Below are 20,901 nucleotides of genomic sequence, written 5' to 3' on the forward strand. Positions count from 1 at the left end.
AAAAGCTCGTTTTTGCAACAAAAAAAATGGAAAGCTTTGTTATGTAGTTATTATTTATTTATATAGCACCATTGATTCCATGGTGCTGTACATGAGAAGGGGTCAAAATAGAAATATCACTTACAGTAGACAAACTACCAAAGGTAGACTGGTACAGAGGGAAGAGAACCCTGCCCTTGCGGGCTTACATTCTACAGGATGATGGGGACGGATACAAAAGGTTGGGGGTTGCAGCAGCTTCGGTGGTGTTGAGGTGGCAGCGTGGTCATTGCAGGTTGTAAGCCTTCTTGAAGAGATGCGTTTTCAGGGTTCCGTCTGAAGGATCCGAATGTGGTCTAATCACTTATACCGCACAAGGAACGGCCTAGAAAAAAAAAAATAAAACCAGTGCTTCACCTGCTGTTGATTTTTTTCATTCTGCCTCCCAAAGATCTCAGTAAGGCTCGGCACACATTAATCGCTTGCACTGGGGTTTCCGTGTAAATCTCTGAAATACATGATTCACACAGAACAGGGGTGGAAGATTCCCTATAATGAGGCAGATGGAGGCACTGTGGACTCTGTCTGGCCTGTGATCTGGCACTGTCCGTCTTTTTAAGTATGCGTGAAAGTATGGTCAACCACAGTTTTGTGCACATCTGAACAGAAGGACACTGCTGAACAGAGGCCAGACGGAGTGCAGAGTAACTCTGCTGCCTCATTATAGTGAATGGATCCCTCCGGGATTTCATCTGAATCAAGTCACTCAGAGATTTAGATGGAAACTCTGATATAAATGCTTAGCATAGAGCACAGGATTAATGTGATCCCAAATGTTATGTAAACAGATCCCAATAAAAGCTTAACTAAGGTTAACTAAGCCCCGGAAGTATTTTGCTGTGTTCCAGGGCTTTGTTAACCGGCGCATGCGCAGTCCGGCTTTTCGGCTTTGCCCATAGTTGGGCAAAGCATACTGTGCGTGCGCTAGCTAAGAATGCTTAGCGCACGCGCAACAAATGGCGGAGACCTACTCCTATTCCTCAAAAAACTGCGGACGGCGGTCAAAGAAGGGGAGGCGGCACACATCAGGAATACCACCCATCGGACCGGACCGACCTCATTTTCATCGCCCGCCAAAAGTAGGTGACAGATACCCTTTAATAAAAATTCAAAATTACAACATTTCTAAATTTTTACTTTTTGTCAAATTTTTCTATATTTTAAAAAATAAACAAAAATCATATCAATCAAAATTTACCACTATCATGAAGTACAGCATGTTGCGAAAAAAAAATCTCAAAATCGGTGGGATCCGTTGAAACGTTCCAGAGTTATAACCCCATAAAGTGACAGTGGTCAGAATTGAACGGTTGGCCTGGTCAGGAAGGTGAAAACAGGCTCAGGGGTGAAGGGGTAGAGGCCTATCAGCAGAATATATCCTGTCAATGGACATAAAATAACCTGTCTGCTACCTGCAGGATATTGGAAGTCTGAAATCGGCCACATTGCTGCAGGCTAATCTAAGATTATATCCCAGCCAGGCCATAAGCCATTACCTTCAAAAAAAGTTCTTTGTCATATATTGGATAAGATTAAGGCTACTTTCACATATCCGGTTTCGGTGATCCGTCGCCTTGCGGTGAAAAGCCGTAGTGCGGGATGCGGCGTGGAGCGCAGACACCGGATGTCTGTCTACGGCCGGATATGGTGTCGTGAAGATTTAAAGGAGCCAGAGCGCAAAGAGGGCGACAGACGCAGACAGGTATGATGAGAGAGAGAGAGAATCACAGCACCTATGGAGTTAAAAGACTGTGCCCGGGCATGCGCAGTGCTGAAAACCGTTTCGGCGCTGTGAAAAAACGTTACAGGAAACGTTTTTTGCACACGCCGGACGGCGCATTTTTCCCGTTTCCGGCAGAAACCTGACACGCCGCATGGCCATCCGGCACGATGCGGAGATAATGACAGTCAATGAGGAAAATACCGGATCCGGTGCCGGATCAGGTTTTTTACATTTTCGCCGCATCGTGCCGGATTCCAGAAAACGGATGTGTGAAAGTAGCCTAAAATGTTACAATAACTCTTAGTTGCTCCTTGTGAGTGATTTGAACTATCTGATTTTCTCCATGTCGAGACTACTAGTTAGTACATTTCCCAGAAGTGTAGTGATAAGACAATGTGTATTTGCCCTCATTTACAGCCCTAGATTATGTGTTGGTAATACTGAGTCATTTTGTTATGAAGGACCTCCATGGATACAATGTGAAGTCTGACATCTACAGCCTTGGGATCACTGCCTGTGAATTAGCTACTGGGCGTGTACCGTTCATGGACATGCACCGCACTCAGGTGAGCCACGCGGGTGTGACGTCATCTTGTGTCTTATTTCGGCCATCAATGAATGGTAACTTTATGAGAAGTAGTTTGGCGATGCTTCTGTTCCCATACAGTACATGTTATCTGCCACACCTCACTTGTTTACACCAGATGATGTGATGCCAGTAACGATGAATTTTGTCCTGGCGTTTTGCTTGTTTGGTGGATGGTCACCAGCATGTCTACACAGGTGGATACATTTCTATGAACACTCCTTGGCTGATTACCTCCTCTTCTAAAGGCAACCAATAAGCAATGTAATCTTGTAGCTGTGTGCTTGTCGATGGTGGTGTCAGGAACAAATCACTATTGGTATTTTTTTCATCAGATGTGATAATTAGTATGTTCTTGACATCTTGCTTAAAATATAGAGAATCTAATAATAGCAAGAATTATTTTTGAGAGCACATAACTTGCACAATAAGACACATAATACAGAAACATAATGATATTATATTAGGAGAATCATGCTTTTTTAATTAGCTATGTAAAAAATAATATATGTACTGTAAAAAAGACACATTTGTCCTGTGGAAAGAATAAATCAGATTAATTGCTGCACTTGTATCCCAGTGTCTTCCATTGCCATGCTTGCATAAATAACTGGTCCTATATATATTCTTTCCATAGGAATCCTATAGTTGAAGCATTACATACTTAACATTGCTTTTATTTGGAAACGAAAAAAAAAAAACACTTTGGAGGATTCTGTCATACAGTGATGAAAAAAAAGTATTTAGTCAGCCACCAATTGTACAACTTCTCCCACTTGAAAAGGTGAGAGAGGCCTGTAATTGACATCATAGTTAGACAACAACTATGAGAGCCAAGATGATAAAACAAATCCAGAAAATCAACTTGTCTGATTTGGCAAGATTTATTTTTCAAATTATGGTGGAAAATTAGGTATTTGGTCATTAACAAAAGTTCATCTCAATATGTTGTTATATATCCTTTGTTGGCAATGACAGAAGTCAAACGTTTTCTGTAAGCCTTCACAAGGTTGGCACACACTGTTGGTGGTATGTTGGTCCATTTTTCCATGCAGATCGCCTCTAGAGCAGTGATGTTTTGGGCCTGTCGCTGGGCAACACGGACTTTCAAATCCCTCCAAAGGTTTTCTATGGGTTGAGATATGGAGACTGGCTAGGCCACTCCAGGACCTTCAATGCTTCTTACGAAGCCACTCCTTTGTTGCCCTGGTTTTGTACTTGGGATCATTATAATGCTGATTGACCCATCCACGTTTCATCTTTATTGCCCTTGCTGATGGAAGGAGATTTGCACTCAAAATCTCACGATACATGGCCCCATTCATTCTTTCATGTACATGGATCAGTCGTCCTTGTCCCTTTGCAGAGAAACAACCCCAAAGCATGATGTAGCCACCCCCATGCGTCGCAGTAGGTATGGTGTTCTTTTTATGCAACTCAGCATTCTGTTTCCTCCAAACACGACGAGTTTTGATTCTACCAAACAGTTCTACTTAGGTTTCATCAGACCATATGACATTCTCCCAATACTCTTCTGTATAATCCTAATGCTCTCTAGCAAACTTCAGACTGACCCGGACATGTACTGGCTTAAGCAGGGGGACATGTCTGGCACTTCATGATCTGAGTCCCTGGCGGCATAGTGTGTTACTGATGGAAGCCTTTGTTACGGTGGTCCCAGCTCTATGCAGGTCATTCTGTAGGTCCCCCCATGTGGTTGTGGGATTTTTGCTCACCATTCTTGTGATCATTTTGACCCAACGGGGTGAGATCTTGCGTAGAGCCCCAGATCGAGGGAGATTATCAATGGTCTTGTGTGTCTTCCATTTTCTTATTATTGCTCCCACAGTTGATTTCATCACACCAAGCTGCTTGCCGATTGCAGATTCAGCCTTCCCAGCCTGGTGCAGGGCTACAATTTTGTTTCTGGTGTCCTTTGACAGCTCTTTGGTCTTCACCATAGTGGAGTTTGGAGTGTGACTGTTTGAGGCTGTGGACAGGTGTCTTTTGTACTGATAAGTTCAAACAGGTGCCATTACTACAGGTAATGAGTGAAGGACAGAGGAACCTCTTAAAGAAGAAGTTACAAGTCTGTGAGACAGAAATCTTGCATGTTTTTAGGTGACCGGATACTTATTTTCCTCCATAATTTGAAAAATAAATCTTGCCAAATCAGACAAGGTGATTTTCTGATTTGTTTTCTCATTTTGACTCTCATAGTTGTTGTCTACCTATGATGTCAATTACAGGCCTTACATATTATATTGCCTTACATTGATTTGCGGGATTTGTCAGTAAAAAAAAAAGGTTCTTAATGGCTACCCATTTTTTTCTACACAGTGCGGTCACAATGCCTTTATTCCCTTCCCAACATCCACTGTACATGTACGGCATATGTGGAAAGCGGGTGAATGGACGGGGCTCAGTCTAAACTACCCCATCTGAGAGCAGCATATTATTGGGGCACATATTTGATTCTAGTGATGTATCATTTAGTTTACTGGGTGAAACAGTTGGGAATAAAAATCACAGGTTTTTGTGCTGCATGTGTAGCAGTCCTCTAATGCTGAGCTCTGTATAACCCTGCCCACATCACTGATTGGCAGCTAGCTATCTGCCTATGCGAAGTGTTCACAGAAAGCTGCCAATCAGTGGTGGGGGCTGGTTATGAAGGAGGACTACATGGCATTAGACGCCAAGTCCTGAAATGATAATCTTTTGCTGATTAAACACTGTTTTATGGAAACAACACACAGCTTAGTAAGTGACATATCTCTGAAATGAGGGTCTCAGCCCCTACAGCATGCTGCTTTCCTATTACATAGCAAAAACCTGCTGACAGAGTTCCTTTAAATGCCACTGTCAATCCCTGACAGCAACATTTAAGCCGTGTATTCTTTTTGGTGTGCCGATTTGAGTGTAGATCAGCCCATTTGCAATACAGGTAGCCAGGGCATTCAGGGTATATTGCTTTTTTTGTGCTTCTTTGAAGTCCAGCCAGGAGTTGAGTCTCATAGGAGATCGCCGTTTTGTCTATGTTTTACAATACAAGAAATCAAATGATCATAATTTTATGTCCTCCAGAGGGACTAAAATAAAAAGTTAAAAATATTTTACAGTATATTAAAGAGCATGAAAGTTTGAATCCCCCCACTCCTCTCTCGTTTTCCCAGTTAAATAAACATTACCATTAAAATATTTATCCTCTTATCATATTACAGTCATCATATTATACAGCACTGTGTACTTTCAATTGCTCATTTTGTCTTTCTACCCAGATAATTTGCCTCTTTTCTCTGCTCTATGTAGAAACAGGAAGTCTCTTGTTCCTACATTTATCATTCCCCTCATCAACTCCTGACCCAGCTGCTCCCTCTTTTCCCTACCAGAGATTTTTGCAGTGTCTGATGAGTCATGCAGTAAAAATTGACCTCCTGTTTCTATATAGAGCTTAGAAGGATTCAACTAGTCAGTTTTTAATCATGTGATGTCATAGACCTAATGGAAAAGAGAAGAATTTCATGGATAGAAAGGCAAAATGAGCAATTGTAAGTACACAGTGCTGTATAATATGATGACTGCAGTATATTAAGAGGGTACAAATTTTGATGGGAGTGTTTCTTTAACCCCTTTATGCCATATGATGTACTATCTCGTCCATGTGCCCTGGGACTTAGTTCCCAAGGACGGGATAGTACGTCATAACAATCAGCGGCGCCTCTGGGGGGGAGCGCCGCTGATCGCGGCTGGGTGTCAGCTGATTATCACAGCTGACACAAGGCACTATGTGTCAGGGGCGGTCACGGACCGCCCCGTCACATTAAACCCTGGCACACTGCGATCAAACATGATTGCAGTGTACCGGGGGCATAGGAGAGAAGCGCGCAGGGAGGGGGCTCCCTCCGTGCTTCCCTGCGACCCACGGAGCAGCGCGATGTGCTGCGTCGCTCCAAGGGTCTCCTCTCTGCAGGCCCCCGGATCCAATATGGCCACGGGGGCCTGCAGAGAGGCGGTTTCCACAGTGCCTGCTATCGAAACTGTCAGATGGTTTTTGTTCATTGTGTGTCCCAAAAATCGGAATAAAAAGTGATAAAAAAAATGTCATGTTCCCGAAAATGGTACCAATGAAAACATCAACTCGTCCCGCAAAAAATAAGGCCTCACATGACTCAGTGGGTCAAAATCTGGAAAAATTATAGCTCTCAAAATGTGGTGATGCAAAAATTTTTTTTTTTTACAATAAAAAGCGTCTTTTAGCGTATGACAGCTGTCAAACATAAAAACCCGCCATAAATAGTAAATCAAATCCCCTTTATCACCCCCTTAGTTAGGGAAAAATAATAAAATAAAAAAAATGTATTTATTTCCATCTTCCCATTAGGGTTAGGGTTAGGGCTAGGGTAAGGCTGTGTGCACACGATGGGGATTCTGCTGCGGATTTTTCCGCGCATATTTGGCTAACTCCGCAGGTCATATGACCTGCGTTTTACCTGCGGATTTAGTGCGGATTAGCCTGCAGTTTTCCCCTGTGTTTTGACACCTGGTAATGGAGCAGGTGTTAAACCGCTGAGGATTCGGCACAAAGAAATGACATGCTGCAGATTTAAAACCGCAGCAAATCCGCGTGGAAAAATCCGCAGTATGTGCACTGCATTTTTAATTTGCCATTGAATATAAAGATACTGTACAACGCAGCAGGAACTGCTGCGGATCCGCAGGGCCAAATCCGCTGCGGGTCTGCAGCAAAATCCGCAACATGTGCACACACCCTTAGGGTTAGGCTGAGATTAGGGTTAGGGGTGTGTTGGGGTTAGGGTTGGAGCTAGAATGGGGGGGATTCCACTGTTTGGGCACATCAGGGGCTCGCCAAACGCAACGTGCGTCTGATCTCAATTCCAGCCAATTCTGCGTTCAAAAAGTCAACGGTGCTCCTTCCCTTCCAAGCTCTGCCATGCGCCCAAACAGTGGTTTACCCCCACATATGGGGTATCAGCCTACTCAGGACAAATTGCACAACAAATTTTGGGGTCCTGTTTCTCCTGTTACCCTTGGAAAAATAAAAAATTGGGGGCAAAAATATCATTTTTGTGGAAAAAAAATATGATTTTTTTATTTTCACGCCCGGGCGTTATAAACTTCTGTGAAGCACTTGGGGGTTCAAAGTGCTCACCACACATCTAGATAAATTCCTTGGGGAGTCTAGTTTACAAAATGGGGTCACATTTTGGGGGTTTCCACAGTTTAGGCACATCAAGAGCTCTCCAAAGGCAACATGACACCCGCAGACCATTCCATCAAAGTCTGCATTCCAAAATGTCACTATTTTCCTTCCGAGCCCCGACGTTTGCCCATACAGTAGTTTTCTCCCACATATTGGGTATCAGCGTACTCAGGACAAATTGGACAACAACTTTTGGGGACCAATTTCTCCTGTTACCCTTGGTAAAATAAAAAATTGGGGACTAAAAGATCATGTTTGTGGAAAAAATATGATTTTTTTATTTTCACGCAGGGCGTTATAAACTTCTGTGAAGCACTTGGGGGTTCAAAGTGCTCACCACACATCTAGATAAGTTCCTTGGGGGGTCTAGTTTCCAAAATGGGGTCATTTGTGGGGGGTTTCCACTGTTTTGGCACATCAGGGGCTTTCCAAACGCAACATTGCGTCCGATCTCAATTCCAGCCAGAAAAGTCAATTGACGCTGCTTCCCTTCCGAGCTCTGCTATGCGCCCAAATAGTCGTTTACCCCCACATATGGGGTATCAGTGTACTCAGGACAAATTGCACAATAACTTTTGGGTTCCTGTTACCCTTGGGAAAATAAAAATTGGGGGTGAAAAGATCATTTTTGTGGAAAAAATATTATTTTTTAATTGTACGGCTGTACGTTATAAACTTCTGTGAAGCCCTTGTGGGTTCAAAGTTCTCAAAACATATCTAGATAAGTTTCTTGGGGGGGGTCTAGTTTCCAAAATGGGGTCACTTATGGGGGGTTTCCACTGTTTAGGCACATCAGGGGCTCTCCAAATGTGACATGGCGTCCGATCTCAATTCCAGCCAATTTTGCAGTGAAAAAGTCAAACGGCGCTCCTTCCCTTCTGAGCTCTGCCATGCGCCGAAACAGTGGTTCCTCCCCACATATCAGGGATCAGCGTACTCAGGACAAATTGCACAATAACTTTTGCAGTCCAATTTCTCCTGTTACCCTTGGTAAAATAAAAAAAATTGGACCTGAAGTATTTTTTTTGTGAAAAAAGTTAAATGTTCATTTTTTTTAAACATTCAAAAAATTCCTGTGAAGCACCTGAAGGGTTAATATATTTCTTGATTGTGGTTTTGAGCACCTTGAGGGATGAAGTTTTAGAATGGTGTCACTTTCGGGTATTTTCTATCATATAGACCCCTCAAAGTGACTTCAAATATGATGTAGTCCCTAAAAATAAAATGGTGTTGTAAAAATGAGAAATCGCTGGTCAACTTTTAACCCTTATAAACATCCTAACAAAAAATTTTTTTTTTTCCCAAATTGTGCTGATGTAAAGTAAACATGTGGGAAATGTTATTTATTAAGTTTTTTGTGTGCCGTATCTCTGTGATTTAAGGGCATAAAAATTCAAAGTTGGAAAATTACTTAATTTTCAAAATTTTCGCCAAATTTCCGTTTTTTTCACAAATAAATGCAAGCTATATCAGTGAAATTTTACCACTAAGGCCTGTTTCACACATCCGTTTGTGTCCATCAGTTAAAATCCGCCGTTTTGCAAAAAAAAACGGATCCGCCATTTTTCTTGGCGGATCCGTTTTTTTTCCCATTGAGTTGCATTACCGGCGGATCTTGACTGATGGCCATCCGTTGGATCCGTTTTTTTGCGGATCCGCCAAAATTTTGACATCCGCCGACATGCCCGAACGGACCATGCAACGTTTTTTCGGGCGGCAGGATTCACACTTCTCACTGCGCATGCCCGAAAGACTTCACTCAGCCGGAAATTTAACCCTAAACTCTGTTCTGGCGGCTGAAAAATTCTCTCTCTCCCTCTCTCAATCTCTCTCTCTCTCTCCCTCCCTCTCTCCTTCTCTCTCTCCTTCTCTTCCCCAGGCAGCGGCTCCTTTAAAATTCTTCGTTTGACGGATCTGTTAAAATAACGGTCCGGTGACAAACATTGTGGTCAGTACAGGAACGGATCCGCTATCCGCCATTTTAGCGGATTTTGACTGAACAAAAAAACTGATGTGTGAAACAGGCCTTACATGAAGTACAATATGTCATGAGAAAACAATGTCAGAATCACCGGGATCAATGGAAGCGTTTCAGAGTTATGACCTCATAAAGGGACAGTGGTCATAATTGTAAAAATTGGCCAGGTCATGAACATGCAAAACACCCTTGGGGGTTAAGGGGTTAAGAAACATTAAGGTATCACCACATTCACCATTCACAAGTTCCCATCTATCAAAATATAAGCTGACTTAACTTGTAAGGTAAGCACCATAAAGAAAAAAAAGCAAAATTAATGTTTTTTGGCCACCGCACCTCTCCAAAAAATGTACTAAAAAGTGATCAAAAGATAGTTTTTCCCCAAAATGCAATCAATAAAACACCAGCTGTAAAAAAACAATAAGACATCAAAGGTTTCTAAAGGGGAGTGTTTTTTCTTGTGTAAAGTACCAAGTCCGTGCAATGAGACTTCTAGGCTCAACAATTCTCTGGGAATTTAAATGTGCAAATAGCCTGTTTCCAGAGGAATAAGACTCCAGCGCCACCTATTGGATGTAGCAATCCTAAAAGTCGATATCTGCTTTTTAACAAGCCTTGGCATGTGTGGTAAAAAGGTCACAGTAGTCTGTGGCACCACTAGGTATGGAAAATGCTGGCTTTTCTACACAGCATCTGATGATGGATACAGAATTTGTATTTGTTGCTGAGAGTTGTTGTAGTGACCATTTGCATAAGGCTACTTTCACACATCAGGTTTTCGGCGTCAGGCGCGATCCGGCGTCGTGCCGGAATGCCGGATCCGGCAAATGTTTTGTAAAACCTGATGTGCCGGATCCGGTTTTCTGCCGGATCCGTCTTGTTCTTGACAGACAAAACCGGATCCGTCTCATCCGGTTCATCCGTTTTTCTATCCGTTTTTCGACGGATTACGCCGGATCTGGTTTTTAAAATTGACCCTTGTGGCCTTCCGAACGGGATTGGCTACTGGAAAACTATATATAGCGTGTTCCTACAGCCCTTCTTTGACAGGTTGTAGAGGAGAAAGTGCAGGTTGGAGAGAAGAGCAAGTTACTGGCGAAGATGGATGTTGTCATTGGAAATATTACCACTAGAAGTTCTGTGACGGTTTCAGTAATGAGGGACAATTTTGCACTATACTTTATGTCACCTCAAGGCAGAGTACACTGGCAGGATGACAGAGTGTGAAAGATTTGTGCCCTAACCAAACTTGTGTACCTTCTGGACCAACAGTATATACCTTTGCCAACCAAAGTTGGCTATCTTGTCATGGTCTTACTATTTTTAGCTTTAGGCCACAGGTGTGTACCTGGTTGTGTTTTATGCAAAGTATTTCACCTTTTAACAAAAGTTGTGTACATTGGTAGGAAATCACCAACAATAAACACAACTTTTCAGGTGAAATACTTTGCTTCAAACACAACCAGGAACACAACTGTGGCAAAAAGCTAAAATTTACCCACAGTTATATACCTGGTTTTGAATACCTTTTTAGCTTTTAAATACCCTGTATTTAACCTTTTTTTTAAACATATTTCGCCGCAGAAAGAAATGACAGACAACCAGTGTAAACAATAATTTAACTTTTATTTAAAATATTTTTTTTGTGTAAACTGTTTTTAAAGTTAAAAAAACTTTTTTAATAAAGGTTTGAAACCAACCAAATGGGCATTTTTATTACAAAAAAAACATTATAACTCGGTGTAGTGTGGGGTGGAAATACTGCTGGAGGGGCTGCGGGACACTTCGACAATGGGAGTGTGGAGAGAGGACTGGGATCGTGGTGGGGAAGGAACAGTTAGAGGTGATGGTGTGGAAAAAGATACAGAATGGGTGGACATGTGGGAGGCAGAAGAGGTGGTGGGCGGTGGAGTGGAGGGTTGGGCAGGGACTGTAGGAGCAGATGATGTTGATGGAAAGTTGTATGGGGAAGGAGTTTGGTACGGGGAAGGAGTTTGGTACGGGGCAGGTTGCTGGAAGTGGGGAGATGTCTGGTACTGGGGAGGTTGCTGGTACTGGGAAGGTTGCTGGTACTGGTGAGGTTGCTGGTATGTAATAGGAGGAGGAGGATGGAAAGTGGCTGGAGGGGGTGCAGATGTAATAGGAGGGGGAGGATGGAAAGTGGCTGGAGGGGGTGCAGATGTAATAGGAGGGGGAGGATGGAAAGTGGCTGGAGGGGGTGCAGATGTAATAGGAGGGGGAGGATGGAAAGTGGCTGGAGGGGGTGCAGGTGGAGGAACTACAGTGGTGGGAGGTGGAGGTTGGGAGGTAACCTGCTGTAGAGCACCGTGGCACGAATGCATTACATGCATCTGCTGGGTAGGAGATAGTGTTGCCATGCGCTCCACAACAGACCTGAAAAAGGTGTGGTTTGGCGAAGATCTTGCTTCTGAATGCATGGTTTGCAGAAGTGTCTTCACCTCCAGAATGCTGGAGTTGATCTGCTGAAAGCCTGCGGTGATTTGCTCTGACAAGACTTTTAGACAGTTCTGGAAAGATGCATTCAGATGCAAGAACTCTGGCGCATAACTCTTTTCCTGACCCCTCTGCCGCTGCCGCCCAGTACCCGCAGGTGTACTAGAGGTGGCAGGGGCAGAAGGGTGGGGTAAAGGGAAAGCGATCTCCTCACCAGCAGCTTCATGTAATGTAGGCGGCCACGATGCTCCTGTGCTGGTGGATGGGACAGATGGGTCGAATGTGTGGGAAGGTGCAGATGTACCGGGGCGGTCGAAGTGTCCCTCGGTGCCGGTCTCCTCAGGGATCGCCTCAGAAGGGTCCAATCGTGCAGGCTCCCGAGTGCTGCTCACCGTGCTGTGGAATAAAGAGAAAAAAAAACAATTAAAATACTGACATGGTATGGCCCTGGCTGAAAAAAAAAATTTACATCTAACATTTTTTTTCACATGTGGTGTGTAATATTTACCTTCTAGTGACCATTGTTTCCCGGAGGAACGACAGGGCTTGTGCGTACTTGTACTTGCTCCTGCGTCCTCCAGATCCACTCGGGGCCCGCATCTCTTTATTGAACTCCTTCTTGAAACGATCCCTCACAGACCGCCACCGATTCACAATTCTGTTCCCTGAAACGAGAAAGGAGTGGTTAGTATACAACATCAGTGTTTCACAAACTCCAGTCCTCATGGTCCCCAGGGGTCATGTTTTCAGGATTTCCATAGTAAATAGAAATCCTGAACACATGATCCGTGGGGACCACGAGGACTGGAGTTCGGGAAACACTGGTTTACATCAAGCCACCGGTACTGTATATACTTACGCTCTTTAATCTGGGCCCGAACATCGAGGTCCTCCCAGCGGCCCACAAGGAGCGAACAGATTTCCTCCCAGAGTCGTCGGGTAACGATAAGGTCAGCGTGGCAGCGGTCAGCCATATTCCAGAGCGGCTCCCTTTCTCTGACGAGATCGATGAGGTGGTCCACATCGAGTCCTCCATCCTCACCGTCAGAGTCGGGAGCACGCTGTGAAGGCTGTTAAAGAAAAAGACAAAAATAACATAATTAGCCTCCACAAAAGAAATGAAATAAAAAGTGCAAAAAAACAAAGCAAAAATATTTATACTTACACGCTGGTGACCGCCGCGTTGCTGTCGCCGACGACCCTGGGAGGCACTGCGAGGACCTCTTGGCCGAGCACCAGATTGGGAAGACTAGAGAAGAAAACAAAAAATGTTATGTCTTTGGATGTAGGCATTTGTTTGCTGTGTGTGGTCTGCAGAACATTGTTTTCTATGTGTTGTGTGTAGTGTGATGTTGTGTTTCTGCGTTTGATGCAAAAAACTTACCAATTGTGAGCCCACTCCAGGTGTCTGTCCACCCCTTCCTTCTTCTTCTGGGAGCTCCTCTTCATCTTGTGAATCCTGTTTTGAAATAAAAGGCAATGAATAGACATATATTACAGAGATGATGGATTTTGGAAATAAAAACTTACCGTCAAACGCTGACGATGCGAGGGAGGGCTCCCAGAAGATGATGTGCTGTCTTCCTGGTGGCCACACTCCATGCCTGTGGGTGGTGTTCCACCTGCTGCCATTGCTGCTGCTGCTGCTGCTGCTGCTGCTGCATCTATTGGGCGGCTGTTGAATAAAGAGAAACAAAGGGCCAATGAATATCTTGATATTCAATAGCCCTAGTTTGGAGGAATGGGGGATTTGATAATTACCGTCTCTCTGCTGCTGGCCTCCCCTCCTCAGCATGTTCCATTTGCTGCTCCATTTGGGGTGGTGGTGGTGCTGATGGTGCTGCAGTGGTCTCCTGCCTTCTCCTGCTGCGCTTGGTTGCTTTCTTGGGTGGCATGTTGGGTGTGGCTGTGGGTCCCACTGTCTTGCTTTTATATATGTCTTGTGGGCAGAGCTACTGAGCATGCTCAGACCAAAAAAACCGGATCAGGCACATTGCGGCGCTCATAGGCTTTCATTGTGTGAAAAAGACGGACGCGCCGGATCCGGCGTGTCCGGCTTTTTCGCCGGAGACAAAAAACGTTACAGTAGCCGTTTTTTCCAGACGTCGGATCGCGACACATTGCCGGATCCGGCGAAAACCGGATGAAACGCATGGCCATCCGGCGCGATCCGGCGCAAATGCAAGTCAATGGGGGGGAAACCGGATCCGGCATTGCATTTCGCCGGATCCGGTTTCTGTCAAAAGCGCCGGATCGCGCCTGACGGCGAAAACCTGATGTGTGAAAGAGGCCTAAGATAGTTGTTTCCCCCAATTCTGTGACTGCCTATGATAAACATTTGTGTGACAGTCCAGCTGCCTAGCCGCACATCAGATTGGCAGCAGATCCTGCTCTAATTAGCTGCATTCACCAACAATCATCTAATGTGTATGGTCGGATTTACAATATTAGATCAGTTTCATTCTGCTTATGGCTTTATTTTTCCAAAATGCTCTACTCCATGGGTACATAAATGTATTTCTATTATTAGATGCTGCTACAAAAGTTGAAAGGCCCCCCACAGAATCCTCTGTATGGTAACACCTTTCCCTGTGAAGAATCACCCATGAAGATCTCGCGCTCAGGTGTGGATTCAGGAATTGGAGAGAGTGTTGTCGCTGCGAGCATGACCCAGACCATGACTAGTGACCGGCTGAGGACCCCCTCTCCAAGAACATTCTCAGCTGCTTTGCAAAATCTGGTGGAAATTTGCCTACAGCAAGATCCTGATAAAAGGTAGATCAGATGTCAGTCTTTTTTATGTATATGTGTGATCATGGATGCTTATTTTTCCTAACTATATTTAGAGTGTTTGCCAATGCCATTGGGTGTCAAACGCATTTTCACTGATGACCATATCAGCATTATACTGTGTGCAGAATGATTAGGCAAATCAGTATTTTGATCACATCATCCTTTTATACATGTTGTCCTACTCCAAGCTGTATAGGCTTGAAAGCCAACTGCCAATTATGTAAATCAGGTGATTTGCATCTCTGTAATGAGGAGGGGTGTGGTCTAATGACATCAACACCCTATATAAGGTGTGCTTAATTATTAGGCAACTTCCTTTCCTTTGGCAAAATGGGTCAGAAGAGAGATTTGACGGACTCTGAATAGTCAGAAATTGTGAGATGTCTTGCAGAGGGATGCAGCAATCTTGAAATTGCCAAACTTTTGAAGCGTGATCACCGAACAATCAATCATTTCATGGCAAATATCCAACAGGGTCGCAAGAACCTTGTTGATAAAAAAAGGCGCAAAATAACTGCCCATGAATTGAGGAAAATCAAGCGTGAAGCTGCCAAGATGCCATTTGCCACCAGTTTTGCCATATTTCAGAGCTGCAACGTTACTGGATTATCAAAAAGCACAAGGTGTGCCATACTCTGGGACATGGTCAAGGTAAGGAAGGCTGAAAAATGACCACGTTTCAACAAGAAACATAAGATAAAGCGTCAAGACTGAGCCAAGAAATATCTTAGATTGATTTTTCTGTTTTATGGACTGATGACATGAGAGTGACTCTTGATGGGCCGGATGGATGGGCCCGAGGCTGGATCAGTAACGGACAGAGAGCTCCACTCTGACTCAGATGCCAGCAAGGTGGAGGTGGGGTACTGGTATGGGCTGGTAACATCAAAGATGAACTTGTGGGACCTTTTCGGGTTGAGGATGGAGTGAAGCTCAACTCCCAGACCTACTGGCAGTTTCTGGAAGACACCTTCTTCAAGCAGTGGTACAGGAAGAAGTCGGTATCGTTCAAGAAAAACATGATTTTCATGCAGGACAATGCTCTATCACATGCATCCAAATACTCCACAGCGTGGCTGGCCAGTAAAGGTCTAAAAGAAGAAAAAATAATGACATGGCCCCCTTGTTCACCTAATCTGAACCCCATAGAGAACCTGTGGTCCCTCATAAAATGTGAGATCTACAGGGAGGGAAAACAGTACACCTCTCCGAACAGTGTCTGGGAGGCTGTGGTGGCTGCGGCACGCAATGTTGATCGTAAACAGATCAAGCAATTGACAGAATCTATGGATGGAAGGCTTTTGAGTGTCATCATAAAGAAAGGTGGCTATGTTGGTCACTGATTTTTTTTTTTTGTTTATGAATGTCAGAAATGTTTATTTCTAAATTTTGTGTTGTTATATTGGTTTACCTGGTGAAAATAAACATATATATATATATATATATATATATATATATATATATATATATATATATATATATATATATAAATACTGTATATATAATGATATAATGTAATGAAGCTAGTGACAAACACCAAGTTAATTTCTATATTACACTCTACCATTTATTATTTCTAGACCATCGGCTGGCTTGTTACTAAACCATCCATTCTTCAAGCAGGTATGTTACCACAATTATACAGGCGTTCTTTACTAATAGCGATAATTATTTAGTGATCCGTATGGGTCCTGTCCCTGAGATTTCTTATATGTAGATGTTTGTTTATGTTCTGTTAAATCAAAATAACTAAAAGTAGGCATTTAAACATAGTCTGCCATCCGGTTTTATAATACAAACTATCCATTATTAAATGCATATCTTAGACCTTCCAAGACTGGCAAATTTAGTTTGAAAATCCATGTCCCAGTGGCTGTATTATGCTTGTATTAAGATTAGTAATTTATGATTCTAGTTATAGAATGAAATGGCTTATTACATGTAGGGGAAATAAGTGCAGGTTGGAAACGGTGCTAATGACTAGAGATGAGCGATTTTGCCTTTTTTACGGTCGAGTCGGGTTTCATGAAACCCGACTTTCGGAAAAGTCGGGTCGAACGAAATCGGCAGACTGTAGGCAAAAGTCGGAAGCCGACTGAAACACGAAACCCAATGCAAGTCAATGGGGAAGCAAAGTCGGCAGGGAGTGGAGGACAGTAAACACACCTACAGTGCCCATTTCAATGCCAAAAACATCAATTCTCATTACTGAAGCTTGTCAACCTTAATTTACTTTATAATAATAGTTACGCATTTAAAGCTGGGGGGTTATTTGGCTAAAGTTGTGGGGGGGTAGGACTGGCTCCAGGTTTTCGTGTGCCCTGGGCCAAAGAGTGTTAGTGAGCCCCTTTAACACATACCACAACTCATGATGCTCTGATACGGCACAGAAATATAGGTATAGTACAATGACAAATACTTCACTGCTTACATGACATGACTGATCTATTATAAATTGTACAATAGCTCAAAAAAAGGACAGTATATTACTCCATACAGTATTATGGCCACCACATTGTGCGCCATACAGAATAATGAGCCCCATATATTTCTCCATACAGAATAATTGGTCATGGTCACATATAATGTTCCATACAGTATATGATGAGCTCCACATAATGCTACAGTATATGATGGTCCCCATGGATGATGCTCCAGTGTCTTATGGGTCCAAATAATGCTCCATATATAATGGGCTCCATTTCTAATGGTCCAGTGTATAATGGGCCCCGTCAATGCTGCTCCCGTGTCTGATGTCCCCCATTTGGAATGCTCCAGTATATGTTGGTCCCCATGGACGATGCTCCAGTGTATGATGGGCCCTAATAATGCTCCATATATAATGGGCTCCATTTCTAATGCTCCAGTGTATAATGGGCCCCGTAAATGCTGCTCCAGTGTCTGATGTCCCCCATTTGGAATGCTCCAGTATATGATGGGCCCCGTAAATACTGCTCCAGTGTCTGATGTCCCCCATTTGGAATGTTCCAGTATATGATGGGCCCCATTTTTAATGAACCCAGGCATGGTATGTGAAAAGAGCTCCATGGAGTAATCTGAAGTGTGTGCTGCCGCATCCTTCACTTTTGGTGCGGGTGAAGGACGCAAGGAAAGGGGTTGCTCCTGACCAGAAGCCTGCACTGACGACTCAGTGCTTGCATTTTTTGAAACTTCAGAAGAGGAGGCAATAGATCTGGAGGCTGTTTCAGCAATGTAAGTCAAAAACAGTTCTGTTGTGAACTCATTTTCTGGTCTACCAGTTGTGAGTTCTCCCTCCGGTTTCCCTCTGGTGGTAACAGGAGGTAGTGAGGTTGATTTAATTAGTAGAGATCTGCCACCTGATGATGAGGATAACGATTGGATCTCTGGAATCTCAGACTGGATTTAAGACAGCCGACTCCCTATTCTGGTGCTGGTGATTCCTTCTGGCTTTTCAGGTCTTGGTTTTCAGCTCTGTTCCAGTCATCTCAAGCTAAGTGTTTCTGCTAATGTTCACACTTGATTTTGTTGGTCTATTCAGTTTTTTGTGTGGTCAGCCAGCCCCGGCTGGGGCTGTGCTGAATTTCCACTGTTATTTATCTTTATTTGCCAATTTGCTTTTTGTCCCTTATTAGATTGGCCTCTTTTTTGCTCTGCCTCAGAATATTTCAGAGTGCTGATATAGTGGGAGAAGTCTAGTGACTTCAGGGTTAATTTTGCTATCAGAAGTGTTGGACATTATTTTTGTAGGGTTTTTTGGGCAGATTGCAGACAGTGTCTTTCCTGTCCTTTCTATTTAGTTTGGGCCCCATCGTTTGCTCAGCCTATTTTCCTGCTTGTGTTTGTGTTTTCATCTTGTTTCACCGTCAATACATGTGTGGGGGCTGTCTATTCCTTTGGGGTCTGCTCTAGGGCAGTTAGTTTTCCCCTTTTCTTGCTTTAGGCTTATTTAGTCCTCCGGCTGTGACGAGGCGTCTAGAATCATCGTAGGAACGCTCCACGGCTGCTGCTAGTTGTGTGGTTAGGATCAGGGGTCTGCAATCTGCATAGTTACCAACCTCTCTGGTTTTCTGTGACTTAGCTTGTTTAGTTTTCCTCCTCGGTGACCCATTCATAACACAGTTCCTGATGCTCCGGCTTTAAAAGCAGTCTACCTACTCCCAGAAAAGGGAGCCTTACAGGCCTTCCAGAGCTACACCATGACGCAGGCTCAACACCTCCTGCCTTAGCTGCTATTGTGTTTTTGGCACTACCAGCAGATGCACCACCACCACCATCAGTACCAGGTGGCCCCCCACGCCCACGTCCGCATCCTCTTCCACCATACTTCCTCATGTTTTGGAAAATGGACCCAAATTACCAGCAGATATATGGTACTGTATCAGAAGCATACAGCTCTATACAGTCTAGGGATAACAGTAAATCTCCGTATATATTTCATGAGTCATATACAGACGCTCACAGGCTCAGTATGGATTACACAATAAAATAAAAAGTTGAAAAAGGGTACAGTATATATAGTATAGTGTAAACATTCTGAATCTCCGTATATATTTCAGGAGGCAGACACAAACGCTCTCAGGCCCAGTATGGATTACACAAGAATATGAAAAGCTGTAAATGGGTAATGTAACACAATCGTACAGCTGTATACAGTGTTGGGTAATCTTAAATCTCCAAATATATTTCCGGAGTAACAGACAGACGTTCACAGGCTCATTATGGATTACACCAGAATCTAAATAGCAAAAAAGGTTACTGTATCAGAAGCGTACCGCTGTATATAGCGTTGACCAAATTTGAAATCTCGGTATATATTTCCGAAGTCACCCTCAGACGCTCACTCAGTCTGGGTTTGACCATAATAAAAAATGTTGTAAAAAAGGTACTGGATAACAAGATAGCAAGTATATATATTATTATTACACAAAAAGGTCCTTAAGCAACCCCAGATAAGTTAGTCCACTCTGAACAATTTATATAACAAAATCACATGCTTCAAAAAACTACCCATTTGTTTTTTTTGAAGAAAAGGGAGTGAGACATATTTGATATAAAAATATAAATCTAAATCTTTATTAATCCATCCATATACATGTTAAAATAAGAAAGGTTTAGGAACAGAAAAAAGAGGGACAATGGGTCTAAGATAATTTATGCCACCTGGTAAGTGCCATGTTCAAAAATGGTTCCATGAGTTCTGATTAGTATGTAAAGTAGCCATGGAGTAAATTTAAAGCAAAGTAACACATTTACCATTTAAAAATCTATAACAGATTAACATTAGTCAGGTATCTCAATGCCTTAAAATATATTATACCAAAAATTGCATCATCGCACACTATTAGATGTCCATTCTACTGTGCCTTTAAATAGACATATAATGGGCTGGGCGAAACGTGCGCGTCGGGGCAGAGGGACTGGGCTTTCGTTCACAGTTATTTAGCCACCAGGATCCAGGTAATGTGTCCGTGATCATTAATTCCCCCATGTTTATGGGAGCGTCTATGTGCTAGTTCACAAGGGAGATACAGCGGTTAGTCATGAGTCTAAGTAATTTAAAGACATTATATGTCTATTTAAATGCACAGTAGAATGGACATCTAATAGTGTGCGATGATGCAATTTTTGGTATAATATATTTTAAGGCATTGAGATACCTGACTAATGTTAATCTGTTATAGATTTTTAAATGGTAAATGTGTTACTTTGCTTTAAATTTACTCCATGGCTACTTTACATACTAATCAGAACTCATGGAACCATTTTTGAACATGGCACTTACCAGGTGGCATAAATTATCTTAGACCCATTGTCCCTCTTTTTTCTGTTCCTAAACCTTTCTTATTTTAACATGTATATGGATGGATTAATAAAGATTTAGATTTATATTTTTATATCAAATATGTCTCACTCCCTTTTCTTCAAAAAAAACAAATGGGTAGTTTTTTGAAGCATGTGATTTTGTCAAGTATATATATTATAGGGTACAATTGAAATCTCCGTATACATAGTCCTGTAGTCACTCTCAGACGCTTACTCAGTATGGATTTGATTGTAATACTAAATGTCGAACAAAGGTACTATATAACAAAATATAAGCTGTATCGAGTATAGGGTAAAAATTG

At 42.9% G+C, this 20,901-nt stretch overlaps 1 protein-coding gene across 7 annotated transcripts in view; it reads left to right on the forward strand.

Moving 5' to 3' along the window:
- STRADB (STE20 related adaptor beta) overlaps window positions 1-20,901 on the forward strand; it is a 122,388-nt gene that overhangs the window by 90,278 nt on the left and 11,209 nt on the right. For 6 of the 7 annotated variants that reach the window (XM_073551502.1, XM_073551501.1, XM_073551499.1 and 3 more), the window contains exons 9-11: window positions 2,224-2,328; window positions 14,532-14,776; window positions 16,375-16,417. In XM_073551502.1, the coding sequence (XP_073407603.1) occupies window positions 2,224-2,328; window positions 14,532-14,776; window positions 16,375-16,417 (393 nt within the window). The remainder of the gene's footprint in view (window positions 1-2,223; window positions 2,329-14,531; window positions 14,777-16,374; window positions 16,418-20,901) is intronic. The other variant, XM_073551504.1, reaches the window with a different exon arrangement.

The sequence above is a fragment of the Dendrobates tinctorius genome, unplaced genomic scaffold (assembly GCF_039654945.1).
Source record: "Dendrobates tinctorius isolate UK_male_01 unplaced genomic scaffold, ASM3965494v1 ptg000177l, whole genome shotgun sequence".
Classification (NCBI taxonomy): Eukaryota; Metazoa; Chordata; class Amphibia; order Anura; family Dendrobatidae; genus Dendrobates; species Dendrobates tinctorius.